Source organism: Mastigoproctus giganteus, chromosome 10, assembly GCF_048544385.1.
Source record: "Mastigoproctus giganteus isolate SK-2022 chromosome 10, ASM4854438v1, whole genome shotgun sequence".
Classification (NCBI taxonomy): Eukaryota; Metazoa; Arthropoda; class Arachnida; order Uropygi; family Thelyphonidae; genus Mastigoproctus; species Mastigoproctus giganteus.
In genome coordinates, this window is record NC_143584.1 from 125004860 (window position 1) to 125018946 (window position 14087).

General features: G+C 36.8%; 1 protein-coding gene across 2 annotated transcripts in view; it reads right to left on the reverse strand.

Moving 5' to 3' along the window:
- The window catches only part of beta-PheRS (phenylalanine--tRNA ligase beta subunit), a 333270-nt gene that overhangs the window by 213087 nt on the left and 106096 nt on the right, over window positions 1-14087 (reverse strand). For both annotated transcript variants that reach the window (XM_090383545.1, XM_090383544.1), the window contains exons 9-10: window positions 12007-12139; window positions 2342-2393 (exon numbers count right to left, since the gene is read on the reverse strand). In XM_090383545.1, the coding sequence (XP_090239671.1) occupies window positions 2342-2393; window positions 12007-12139 (185 nt within the window). The remainder of the gene's footprint in view (window positions 1-2341; window positions 2394-12006; window positions 12140-14087) is intronic.

A 14087-nucleotide genomic window follows, 5' to 3' on the forward strand; every position in this document is an offset into this window, starting at 1 on the left:
ATTTATTGATTAACAAGGTAGACCACTTTCCAACGATGAAGTTGCTGAAGATTACAGAAAGTAAATTTGAAAAATATTGTGAAATTATCAACGCTTTGAATGACGACTTTTCACAAAGATTTGGCGACTTCTGAAAAATTGAGACAGGTTTGGAAATAGTGCGCAACCCATTTTCAATAGAAATTGATAGTGCATCGAGTGAACCACAACTTCAGATTATAGATCTGCAGTGTAATACCGATTTAAGGGAATTGCACCGTCCTGAGGAAATCTGTAAATTTTACAATACTCTTAATTCGGACAAATTCGACGAACTTAAAGATGTTGGTTATTTTTGGATCAACCTACATATGTGAACAAACATTTTCCATCATGAATCTAAATAAAAATTCTTTACGATCAAGCATCACCGATGAACATTTACAAGCAGTTTTAAGAATCTCAACTACAAAATTAACACCCGAAATTTAAAAAAAATGTTAAAAGATGTAAAACAGTTTCATTCATCTCATTAAATTCATGGTTGTTAGAGAATAATTTTTTTTATGTTACATTTCTTCTTCATAATAACAAATAATATATATCTAAAAATAGCATTTTACTTGAGGCCCGCCTTCTTTTCGAATTCCTAATGTGGCCCTTCAGCCAAAAAAGTTTGCCCACGCCTGTTCTAGAGCATGAAAGGCTCTAAGGGTGGAAGAGCGTTAGTGTCCATGTTGGCTCCTTTTGGCCCTGGGGGCTTTTGTCTTCATCACTCAGGTTACCAGCCCCACCACCAAGAGGCAGGAGCAGTGCTGCTTGGTAGCCAAGTGTAGAAATTAGTAAAATTATAAAAACTACTTAAAATTAAAGAAAAAGTACTTTCCTTCTTTTAGACTCTCTTATTACTTTTAAGCACTATTTAACAAAAAAAATTTAATAAGTAAAGGGAAATACAAGGAAAACTCAGTTGCTGGAGAGGACATGCTCTTTTACTGCACAAGAATCACTTGGCACCAGGGGTGACATGAAGGTGAAAGAAACAAGATTAATTTAAAAAATTACTTTTGTTTCTTTAAGAGAATTTAGATATGCAGATTTATAGAGGTGAGTTATCTTTATAAAGGAGTTTCTGAACATATTTTTGTTTTATATATCATTAAACTAAGATTAGTTGTTGTTGTTATTTAGTTTTTAGGAGCATTAGCATTAATGTCGAAGTTTGCAGATGATACAAAGGTTGGCAGGGTTGTTAATGACAGTAATGGCAGTGTGCTACTGCAACAGGATCTAGATAATTTGGGCAGATGGGCTAAGATGTGGCAACTGAAGTTTAACCTTGACAAATGCAAAATACTGCATATGGGTAGAAGTAACCCCAGAGAAACGTACCAACTGTGTGGTACTACACTTAAGGTGGTAGAAAATGAAAAAGACCTGGGAGTAATTGTGCAGTCAGATATGAAGTTTTCTGAGCAATGCAGACAGGCTGCCAGGGCAGGTCATGGGGTTTTGTCAATGATATATAGGAATTTTGCTAGCAGGGAGAAGGAGGTGATTGTCCCTCTGTATAAGGCAATGGTCAGGCCACGCCTTGAATACTGCGTACAGGTCTGGAGGCCTCATTTTAGGAAGGATTTAGATTTACTTGAGCGTGTACAGAGAAGGGCAACAAGATTGGTGAGGGGAATGAAGGGATCCTCTTACCAAGAGAGGCTTAAGTTCTGCAAATTGCAGTGGCTGGAGACTAGCCACCTATGCAGTGATTTGATTGAGGTGTATAAGGTCTTGAATGGGTTGAGCACACTGAATTCTGATGGGATCCTTCCACTTGTTCAGATTACGAACCTAAGGGGGCATAAATTCAAATTAAGAAAGGACAGATGTAGAATAGATGTGCGGAAATTTGCCTTTAGCCAGCGGGTGATTAACAGCTGGAACAAACTTCCATCTGTCGTTGTGGAAGTTGATAGGTTGAATAAATTTAAGGAGGAACTGGACAGGCATTTGAAGGGAATGGTGTGATTTTTTTTTTTTTTTTTTGGCTGATGCTGCATAAGCTCATACACTTGCTTTCTTGCATCACATGCCACTACTACTACTACTACTACTACTAAGGCCATATTGCTCCGGGGATATGCGGTGGTCATTCCCTGACCTTTCTCTTCTAATCAAGAAGTGTGTGCTACGCACTGCTGCTCCTTCCCACCTGGCTACGGAGGTGCCCACTAAGATTAGTAATATCAATTATCTAATCTCAGGTGAGAATGCCCGAATTATTTTATATGCTTCCTAAACAAATTATCCTCACAATACAATTTTAACTGATACTAAACAGAAAATATTGAAACTTCATACTTACAGGATACATGACTTTTGTGCCATCAGGTTGCATTACTTCTACAGGGTCAATTCTGAAAATGTTTAAAATTAAATCAGCAGAGATTTTTTTTTTTTTTTTTTTTTTTTCCATTTTCAAATGGATAAGAGCAGGCATTTTCCCCAATTTCTTGGAATCTTTTTATATTAATATGCCTACTCTTTGTTTAAAATTAAATAATACTACCAAATTTATAAATGAATTAAATAAATCTAAATTATGATAATTAAATCAGTACGTTTTCCAGATACAAACTCACATCAGCAGATGCACTGGTGTACAAAGTTTTTTTTTGGAAGAAAGTATAAAAATAGTTTAGAACTCTGAACTCTACAATGCCATCTGCTACTTTAATAATATTAGGAATATGATTATGAATCCATTTCTAGTAAATTTTTCAAAAAAAACTGAATGGAGGAACCCAAACACCTGCTAGAGTGAATTTTTTTATTGCATCCATGGACAATTAAACAAGCTAATCAATTGTAAATTATTTGAAATTATTTAATCAGGAGATATTTGCACCTCCCAAGCTAGACTCATGGGCAATGATAGGGTGTAAATCCAATGCCCATCTTTACCTGTTAACTATTTAGGTGGTTTCACATGATTGCAGGATAAAATCATATTCAAGTTCCCAGAGCCACCTACTTGAAATTTCCATATAATACAATGCAGTGAAAAGCTTGCAAAACAGCAGACTGATCTCAAGGCCTGTCAACTTGAAAGGGCTGAGACGCGATTCTTGTGTCTCATGGCACAAGAGTCATGTGCATATATGCATATTTAGACCTATCAATCAACGTGTTAATTGACATTTATTTGTTATCTTTGTTCATATTAAAGTATAAAATAAACAGAAGACTTCTTTAATATCTTAGAAATGAACAAAGAATAACAAAGAAGGAATAGTAACAAAATTGTTAGAGATTTAAATTATAGGGCAGGAAATAACAACTACATGTGCAAAGCTATTTTAGGAAAATTTAGGGAGAATGGGAAATATAACAGTAATGACAAAAAGCTACTAGAATTTTGTATGAGCCTTGCACTGTTAATTATGAACACAGTTTTTCTGCAAAAAAGTAACCACAAGTTTACATGGAGGGAGCATTACAGTAAAAAAAAACCAGAAATGCATAATCTGATTAAAATATACAATGCATTTCATTGTAATAACATGATTTAGAAATTAATTAATAACTGGACATTACAAGAAACCCAAACATATTGACAAAATGACCATATACGTCATATATATACCAGACTAAGCATCTCAAGATGAAATTTCATTATATATTTATTCCAATTTCCACAAAATAAGGATCCACAGTATTCTAAAACATTTGGGTTTCTTGTAATGTCCAGTTAATTAATTAAATTTCTAAATTATGTTATTACAACATGGTGGAGTGTATATTTTAATCCAATTAGTCATTCCTGCATACATAACCATGTCCTTCAACCACCCCAATTCGAGAAAAGCATAATTACTATGTCGTTGCAGAGACAGATACTAGACAATTAGTTGAAGTTACAAGAGTATTAGAATTTTCAGATTAGAAGTGAACATCATGCTGTTCTGAGCAAAGTAAAATAGTAATTAGTGCCAACAATAAAAGGCATAAAAAAGTGTTAAAACAAACAAAAAATGAAAAGTTGTCAGAATGAAGCTTTAAACTGAAAAACTGTCATTGGGAGAGAAGGAAATTTAGAATGCCATGATAGCCCCAAAAGACAGACGATACAGTGAAATTTATTAAAGCAAACCAAATAACAGTGTAAAAAGTTTTAATTTTCCAAGAATTTTTTTTGTTAGTCAAACTAGGAAACTATTTTTTATATATCACGTTTTTATTTTCATGCTTGTTATCTTGTTACACAAACTGATATTAGAGCATATGAACTCTAATGACTTTGGCATCTGAAACGAATATGTTGTAATACTTACTATACTGGTTTATTGTTAATTTTGAAAATGTTACCTGTTTGATTTCATTAAGTGAACTTCCACTGTCATGTTACTGAAAAGCTACACTGTTGTCCATCACATACACACAAGCTTAAAAGTAGTGAAATGTGTACTATGACACTATCAGTTGCATGAGGATGTCTTTGTGTGTGCTAGGTGTAGAGTATCAAGAAGCTAGGCACCAACTCAGTGTTCTGATGGACGCTTATGAGAGCCTGAAGAGTCGGGTAGATGCCCTTGAAGGTATTAAAATGGGGGGGCCATCAAGCTCTCAGCTGCCCAACTCTTGTACATCAGGCAGCACAGTGGCAATCTCCAAAGTGGAATGTCCTGGTCCCACAGGAGACAGTTATTGTCGGGGACTCTATTGTCAGGGAGAAGGGTAATATATTGTGTAAAAAAGGATAGGTGGAATAGGACCAGGGTATATCTGCCAGGGACAAAAGTTGATAATATTGAAGAACAGATAGACAAAAGTTGATAATGTTGATTGACATGATGAGAGTCATGTCAATCAATTTGGCCCTAGAGGGACTGTGCAAAGCTCATGGAGTAGAATTTTTCTCAGCATGGTCTATGCTTTCATCTCTGCTTGCGGCTGCTAATAGCAGCCGCAGGCAGAGGTGAAAGTGATTCTTGCACTACTTCTACTAGAATGAGCAGGAGCCTGGAGGGTTCAGGGAACGGTGGGAGACATCATGAAACAGTTAAACACATGGGCTGTGTGAGGGTAACTAAGAATAAGAATGGGTGCATGTATACTTGCATGTACACCAATGCTAGGAGTAGAGTAAATCAATTTCATGAATTTGAAGTGCTGATCAAGACATCAAAGGCAGATATTGTTGAGATATCAGAGACATGGTGTCACACAGATATAAGCAGTGCAGAATTGGAATTTGGGGAGTACAATGTGTAAAGAAAGGATAGACAGTTAGGAAGGGAGGAGGGGTTATACAGTTAATTAAGAAAAACATAAAATTTAAGGAAATGTATCCAGTTGACATAGGTGTACAGTTTGTTTGTTTGTTTTTGGTTTTTAGGAGCATTAGCAACTAAGGCTATACTGCTCTGGGATATGTGGTGGTCATTCCCTGACCTTCCGTATTTGGTGGTGACGGGCTCGAACCCCGGTCTAATCAAGAAGCGTGTGCTACGCACTACTGCTCCTTCCCACCTGGCTACAGAGGTGCCCTAGGTGTACAGTGCAATGCTCAGTCAGTTTGTGTGACATAAGCAGTGAGAAAGCAAAAATGAGAGTAAGAGTGTATTATAAGCCTAATGACCCTAATGAGTACAATGAACAATTGTACAGAGAAACAGAATGGGCCAGTAAATCAGATTGTGTTATAATGAGGGATTTTAACTTTCCAGATATTGACTGGAATTTGTGGATTGGTCACTTGCACACTAATGAGACTTTTGTCGATTTATTGGATGATTGTTTTCTGCAGCAGCATATTCGAGAGGAAACCAGAGAGGGTAATACTCTTGATCTGGTTATCAGCAGTGATAATTTGTGTAAAAAGAATTTGCAGATAAAGGAACCACTAGGTGGCAGTGATCACAGTATACTGATGTGGGATTTACTTAAAAATAAAATTACCATTAGGGGTAAAGTGAAGGGTTTTTGCTTCCGTAAAGGACACTACAGTGGTCGCAGACAGTTTTTAAATTCTGTACAGTGGGACCTACTGATGATGTCACCAACAGCAAATTCTAAGTGGGAACCATTCAAGGAACGAATCGTGGAAGCTACTAGGTTTTTCATACTGATTAAGAAATATTGCTCAAGGTTTAAACCTAAATGGATGTCAGATGAACTAATGAGACTCATGGCAGAGAAGAAAACTGCATGGGATGCATATAAATTATCAGGTGACACAGAAGTCTATGGCAGATATAAACTAATATGTAATCAAGACACAAAGGAGGTTAGGCAAGCAAAGGCAGATTATGAAAAATCTTTGGCAAAGAATGCTAAGAAAAATAGCAAGAACTTCTTTAGTTATATAAACTCTAAAAGGAAGGGGATGAATCGGATTGGTCCAATTGATATTGATGGTTCAACTTGATCCTGGTCAGGTAGCTAGCAAACTGAATGATTATTTTGCCTCTACATTCACACATGAGGAGTTATTAAGTCAGGAAAATGCCAGAAGTTTATCCAACTGTAACAGTGTGCTTAATGATTTTGTAATAACTGAGAGCAAAGTGGAGGAGAAATTGTTGAAGTTAACATAAGAAAGGCAACTGGGGTGGATGGATCTATCTAGTTATATTAGAGGTGGCAAAGGAAGTAAGCAAACCCTTAGCCATAATTAAGACAGCATCCTTGGACTCAGGGAAAGTCTCCACGGAATGGAGATGTACAAATGTACCCCCAATTCACAAGGGGGGGGATTTAAGGGTGACAGGTATAATTACAGACCAATTAGTCTAACTTCTGTTGCGAGGAAAATAATGAAGTCACTGGTTAAAGATGCATTGGAGGAATGCAGTAATAATTCAGAAACAGCATGGGTTTGTTAAGGGAAAGTCTTGTCTGACAAATTTGATTGGATGATGTGGCTATAAAGGAACTGGATACAAAAAATAATTTTGATATCATATATTTGGATTTCAGGGAAGCTTTTGACACTGTTGCATATGGAAGACTACTGTACAAATTGGAGCAGTATGGTATTAAGGGTAAGTTGCTACAATGGATAAAAGAGTGGTTGAGTGGTAAATAATGGACATTGCTCTTCGTGGACCAATGTTATTAGTGGAGTCCCCCAGGGTTTGCTGTTGGACCCATTGTTGTTTTGTATATTTATCAATGATATTGATGAAGGTATAACAGGCTTAATGTCGAAGATTGCAGTGATACAGTTGTATCACAATGACAGTAATGGCAGTGTGCTACTGCAACAAGATCTAGAAAATTTGGGCAGAGATGGGCTGAAGTGGCAACTGAAGTTTAACATTGTCAAATGCACTTTTTTTTTTTATTATTTTTTTTTGTTTTTATTTTATGGATATTAGAACCTATAGTACTTAGTACCATGCTTGGGTTGGAGGTTGAGGAGACAAGAGAAGATATTTGTTGACATTAGACTTGAACTTCTGTAGACTCTAATTTTCAAGAAATACGTATGAATGAAGGTTGTTCCAGAAAACGGCAATTGAATGAATAAACGAGGAAGATGAAAAGTTGGTTCTGTGAGTTTGAAGTCAGACAGTAAATGGATGTTGGTTGGTGGCGGCATGTGTTCAGATTGTTTTGAAAGAGAGAGAGAGAGCGGGAATTATAGAAGCCAATTCAGAAGAGCAGTGCCCATGGAAGTATCTATAGAAAAGGCATGAAGCAGAAACAGTATCTATGAGACAGTGAGTGGAAAGACTCTGTCAGAGAGGAGTCATTAATTAACCTAACTGTCCTCTTCTGAATGGAATCTAGAAGCTTGAGAGAGGTTTTGGGGGCACTGCCCCAGATGTGGGAACAATATTCCATGGTAGGGCGGATTTGCGATTTTGTACAGAGTGAACAGCTGTTTGGAAGAAAAGTAACGCTGCGAGTGAAAGAGAAAACCAAGTTTTTTAGATGCAGAGGACGCAATATTCGTAATGTGCTTGTGAAACGAGAGATTAGAAGTCAGGTTAATCCCCCAAAAGAGATATATCATTTTGCCTAGAAATCGGAGTGTCACCAAAGATAAGCATAGGAGCAGAAGAATCCTTTTTGCAAGATATAAGACAAGACTGAGTTTTAGGAGGATTTAAATCAACTAAGTAAAGTAATTATAAGGAATTGTGGGATATGTGGTTTCTTTCTTTGGCAATTCTTTACTTTTTATTTAATTTTATTTTACTTTATTGTTTAGTATTAGTTATATTATGAAGAATCGGAAAGCCCCGGGGGAAGATGAAGTTACTGTAGAGTTGTTAAAATTGGGAGGAAGAGACATAACACAAAAACTGGCAAGGCTCTTCACAAAGTGCATTAGAAAAGGTGTGATGCCTAAGCAGTGGAATAATGCAATCATAGTTTTGCTGCATAAGAAAGGAGATAAATCAGAAATTGGAAATTATAGACCAATTAGCTTGTTATCCCATATCTACAAGTTGTTCGCAAGGGTCATTACTAACAGATTAGAAAGAATACTTGATGACAATCAACCGAAAGAGCAAGCTGGCTTTAGGACAGGATTCTCAACTATGGATCACCTTCACGTAATATCACAGCTAATGGAGAAAGCAAATGAATATAAAACACCATTATGCATGGCATTTGTGGATTATGAAAAGGCATTTGACTCCATACAGCATAAGGCAATGTTTCGGACACTGGAAAGACAAGGCATAGATACTCCATATATTATGATTTAGAAGAAAATATATGAGAGTGCTACATCCTTTATTAGACTAGACAAAGACAGCAGCAAATTTAAAATTGAGAAAGGAGTTCGACAAGGAGACACAATATCTCCGAAGCTGTTTACTGCTGCCCTTGAGGAAGCTTTCAGAAGATTAGACTGGTCGCAGAAAGGAGTCAATGTGAACGGAGAGTACCTAAACCATTTACGATTTGCAGATGACATTGTGGTCATAAACCACGATCCCAAAGAATTAGAGGAAAATCTTAATCAGTTATGCACAGTTAGTAAGGATTTTGGACTAAAGATGAATATGGCTAAAACAAAAGTAATGATGAACAAGTATGCCACGGAAAGGGAAATAATGATTGAAGGAGCAGTAATTGAAAAGGTGGAGTCATATACTTATCTGGGACAAGTTATTAGCTGTAATAATGATAAATGTCTGGAGGTCAAGAGAAGAATAAATTTTGGATGGATAGCATTCAGGAAATATAGTCACATACTGAAGAGCAATATCCCAGTTTGTCTGAAACGTAAAATAATGAATCAATGTATACTCCCCACCATGACTTATGGAAGTGAAACTTGGGCACTCACCAAAAGAATGGAAGAGAAGCTAAGAACTACACAGCGAAGAATGGAACGAATTATATTGGGAATCAGACTGTTAGATAAGAAGAGAAACACATGGATTAGGCAGCAAACTCAAGTAAAGGACATTCTTATCAAAACAAAAAACTAAAATGGTCTTGGGCAGGACACATAGCTCAAAGATATGATGACAGATGGACTAAGAAAATAACAGAATGGTACCCAAGAGGAGCTAGAAGAAAACCTGGAAGACAAAGGCGGAGATGGATAGATGAAATTCATGAGTTTTTGAGTAGTGAATGGATGGCCAGTGCTCAAAACAGAAGGAACTGGAAAGTTGCTGGAGAGGCCTTCATCCTGCAGTGGATTGAAAATGGCTGATGATGATATTTTGTAGTTTACAATAATATACCTATGTAAATCTAAGCAGACGCCATTACAGAATTTTTAGTGTGAACGCCCTGGAACACTTTCATGAACCCCCGGTTGGGAGCCGTTGGTGTAGGATAAGGAGTCAAGAAGTGGGGAGGGGTGGCAGAAGTATAAGAGATGTAGAAGGCATCCCCTAGGATGGGTGGAGATCCACCATGAGAGGAGGGGGGGAGAAGGGGAAAATAGTACACTGGGATAGGGAGCCGGATGAGATCGCCAGGAGTCATAGTGGCAGATAGCTCTGCTGTAATGTCCTGTCCAGTGAGGTTTTAGTTAGCCTGAGGTCTGAGGGTCATGTCCGATGATTGTCCATTTTGGGAATTTGTCAAATCCAATAGTTGTCCATACTGAGCAGTTGTCGCATGTGCAATTTTTGCCATGGGATGGAGATGAAGGTTCTTCACCTCGCAAAGAGGTCTTGTGCAAAGCGAGAGAAGGCCAAATATTCATCTTTACTTTTCAGCAGATGGTGCTCCTGTCCTTCAGGTAAGTAAGTCAGCATAGTGATGAGTAGGCTGCAGAGATCCTCACACAGCTGGCAGTCAAACATGAGGTGCTGTCAGCTCTCGAGTCCATGGCAGTGTCACAATGGATAAAGTGAAATACAGACAGCAATTTGGTTCCTCCTTCTGCAAGAGAAATCACAAATAATCCATGAAGTAATGGTCGCTGTTTATGGAGAAGATCCCATGTTACAGTGTTGTTGCATATTGGTATAAACAATTCAAATCTGGAAGAAGCTCAGCGCATGATGAAAAAATTCCATTACACTCAGCAACTGCTATAACAGAAGAGTGTTGTAAAAATTGAGGCATTAATCCTGGAAGATCAAGGTATTAGCATCTAAAAACTAGCTGCAGAGCTCCAAATGGTCTGTGAAGAACATAATCCATCAACAATTTTTTTTATATATAATGCATATAAGTAAAGTGTCTGCTAGATGGGTTCCAGACTTCTGACCCTTTACCAGAAGATGGAAAGGGCACAATGTGCACATGAAATGTTGTCGATGTGCCAGGTAAATTAGGAGCTTTTACACAGCTCGTCACCATGCAGAATCACCCCAAAAAAGGCAAAGGTACAACCAAGTGTTGTCAGTTTTTTGGGATCACCATGACCTAATACTAACAAATTACCATCAAAAGGGCTGTACTGTGATAGCAAAGTACCATTCCAACCCCCCACATGATGCTGCATGCTGCTATATAAGAAAAAAGGTGAGGAAAGCTTTCAAAAAGTATACACCTGCTTTACGATAATGTTCCTGCACATTCCTTGCATGCTGCAGTGAGGTGTGCCCATGAATGTGGGTTTGAAATATTGCTGTATCCTGCTTATTCCTTGACCTTGCACTCTTGAATTTCTTCCACTTTCCTGACCTGAAGTCCTTTCTTTGTGGAAAACACTTTGCTGATGATGATGAAATTATTTCTTCTGCCAAATCATGGTTCGAAGGACAGTCAAAGGACATCTACAAAACTGGCCTGTGGAAGTGTATTGAGTGGTGGCAAAAATGTGTAATTTTGTCTGGTGATTATGCTGAAAAAGTGCAATACATGGTATTTGTTTCAACTTTATATTGCAACTACTTCTGAGTAAATACAAGTAGGAGCACAGTGCAGCCAATGGAACATTAAACTGTGTAATGGGCAAGCTATGGTGTTGTTTCTTGTATTCTCTCAATATCGGAACTCCTCTAACCATGTGGTAGTCCCGGAGTATAAACAGAATATTTATTTATTTTCTGAACCCCCCTCCCATATATCAAGGTTTTAGTGTACAGCACAAAGACACTGTTTCTGTTGATCCTTTGATTAGGCAATTTTCACTCATTTGATTTATTCCCCAAGATAGTAATAGTAATCGTGGCATGTGATGCAAGAAACAAGCGTATGAGTTTATATAGCATCAGCCAAAAAAAAAAAAAATTCACACAACCACTCCCTCTAAATGTTTGTCCAGTTCCTCCTTAAATTTATTTAACCTATCAACTTCCACAATGACAGAGTAGTGCCCATTTACCACCCTCTGTCTTCTCCCACTCAACCATCCTTTTATCCATTGTAGCAACTTACCCTTAATACCATTCGGCTCCAATCTGTACAGGCTTCTGTGTCACCTGATAATTTATATGCATCCCATGCATTTTTATTCTCTGCCACGAGCCTCATTAGTTCATTAAATTAAATTAAATTAAATTAGATTAAAAGAATGAACATAATTGAGAAACATCCTGTATAGGTTTAACAATATCCAATACCCAAATTCGCAAAAACTGAAAATACACTTACATGTAAGGTTTATCACAGTATTCACTAAACATGCAGACCAATGTGTCCAAAACAACTTTGGCTTTGTGGAGATCTGTAGCTGTACATTCAATGAATACATTTCTGGTACTTAAAGTAATCTTGCTATGCTCTCCTACACAAAATAATGATAATAAAAATAATAATAATAATCAACAATGAATGGAATGAAAGCTATTTAAATGTAAAATAAAATCCATCTGAAGAAATTAAACAGGAACATTGGAAAAGAAATATCACTAATATTAAGTATTACTAACTTTGATCAGAATTGACATGTTTTTGGACCATAAAATAATCTGAAATAACAAAAAAAAAAAAAAAAAAAAAAAAAACCATACATTAAATGATCATGAAGTACCTAATCATAGTACATATAAATTAATTGTTAATCATGAACATACTAGTTACTGGGACATTAGAGTAAAAATATTTGTGGCCTGATGCTTTGAAATTCTAATCTTACTTTTGGACTACCGTGAATCCAAAATAATTCAGTTTTCGAAAAATCTATATAATACTAACAGCAACAGAGATGGGGGGGAAAAATAAAATCTAGTGCAGTGTCACTCAAACTTTTTTGGCCAAATGAACCCCTTTTGATTCCTAGTGTTAACACCAAACTTCCAAATTATATCATTTTGTTTTATTGTTCTCAATAAGAAAACATTGTGAATGACAAACAAAACTATTTCTAACCCACCTTCAAAATTTTCCCTTTCACGTTTCAAAGCATGCAGATTTAAAAAATAAAATTCAAAATCTGTCTGTACACATTCTGCTCGATACATAAAAGCATACATTTTGCCTTCCAGAAATGGTACATCATAAAAAAAAAAAACAGTCTGAACTTACCTCTCAGAATCATTGTGATGGGTAAGCTTGTATCTTTCTTTTCTAGCTATGTCACTCAACAGTGGTGCAGACAGAGCAGAAAGTCCACCTTCTCGTGGACCCCAAGGACTTGTCTGCAGATCCCTGGGGGTTGTGGGTGGGGACCACAGTTTGTGTGCCACTGCTCTAGTGTTTGAAAAAATACAGGGAACTATAGAAATAGTAGCTGTGCTTATATTGAATGGTTTTAATAAAAAAAAAAAAATTAAAAATGAACGCAGAGCGAATTTTCATTTACTGAAGTCAAAATATGAATAAAACACCACTACAACAAATAAGCCACAATGTTTTTCACATTCCTCAATTGAATAAAGTGGTTTAGATAAATAAATGGATTGAACTGAGAGAATCCCACAAAAATGGTTATAACAGACAAATAACACAGGCTTGCTTCTGTCAATTGAACAATGAATAGCAAAATGATGCAAGGAAGCAAGCTTATACAAAATCAGCTAAAAAAAAAAAATTACAATTTTAGTTGCTCATCCCGTCTAATAATTTGTCCAATCTTTGTTTAATTTATTCAATCTACCCACTTCCATAACATTAGATGCAAGTTTATTCCAACAATCAATCTCTACAGTAAAGGAAAATTTCCACACGCCAATTCAGCAGCCATTGGTTTTCAATTTTTAATGTTCCATTTTTGCATATTACCTGAGAAAGAGTAAAGGTGCAAAGCACTTTGTTCACTCAACTCTTATAAAGCCACAAAACTTAATTTTAAATCTAGTCTTATTGTTAGCATTAGCATTAGTAGAGGCATATGATGCAAGAAAGCAAGCTTATTCAGCATCAGCCAAAAAAAAAAAAAAAAAAACCCACTCCCATTTCACCCCTCCGTTCGTTTGAAATACCTGTCCAGTTGAGCCTTAAATTTGTTTAGGCTATCAACTTCAACAACAAGTGATGGAAGTCGGTTCCACCAACCAACCACCCACCCCGCTGGCCAAAGGCAAATTTCAGCACATCTATCCGACATCCGTCCTTCCTCAATTTGAATTTATGCCCTCTGAGGTGATTATTCTGAGCAAGATGAAGAATCCCATTGGCATTGAGCATGCTCAAACCATTCAAAGCCTTATACACCTCTATCAGATCACCTCGCCAGTGCCTAGTCTCCAGACTCTGTAATTTGCAAAACTTAAGCCTCTCTTCGTAAGAGCAAC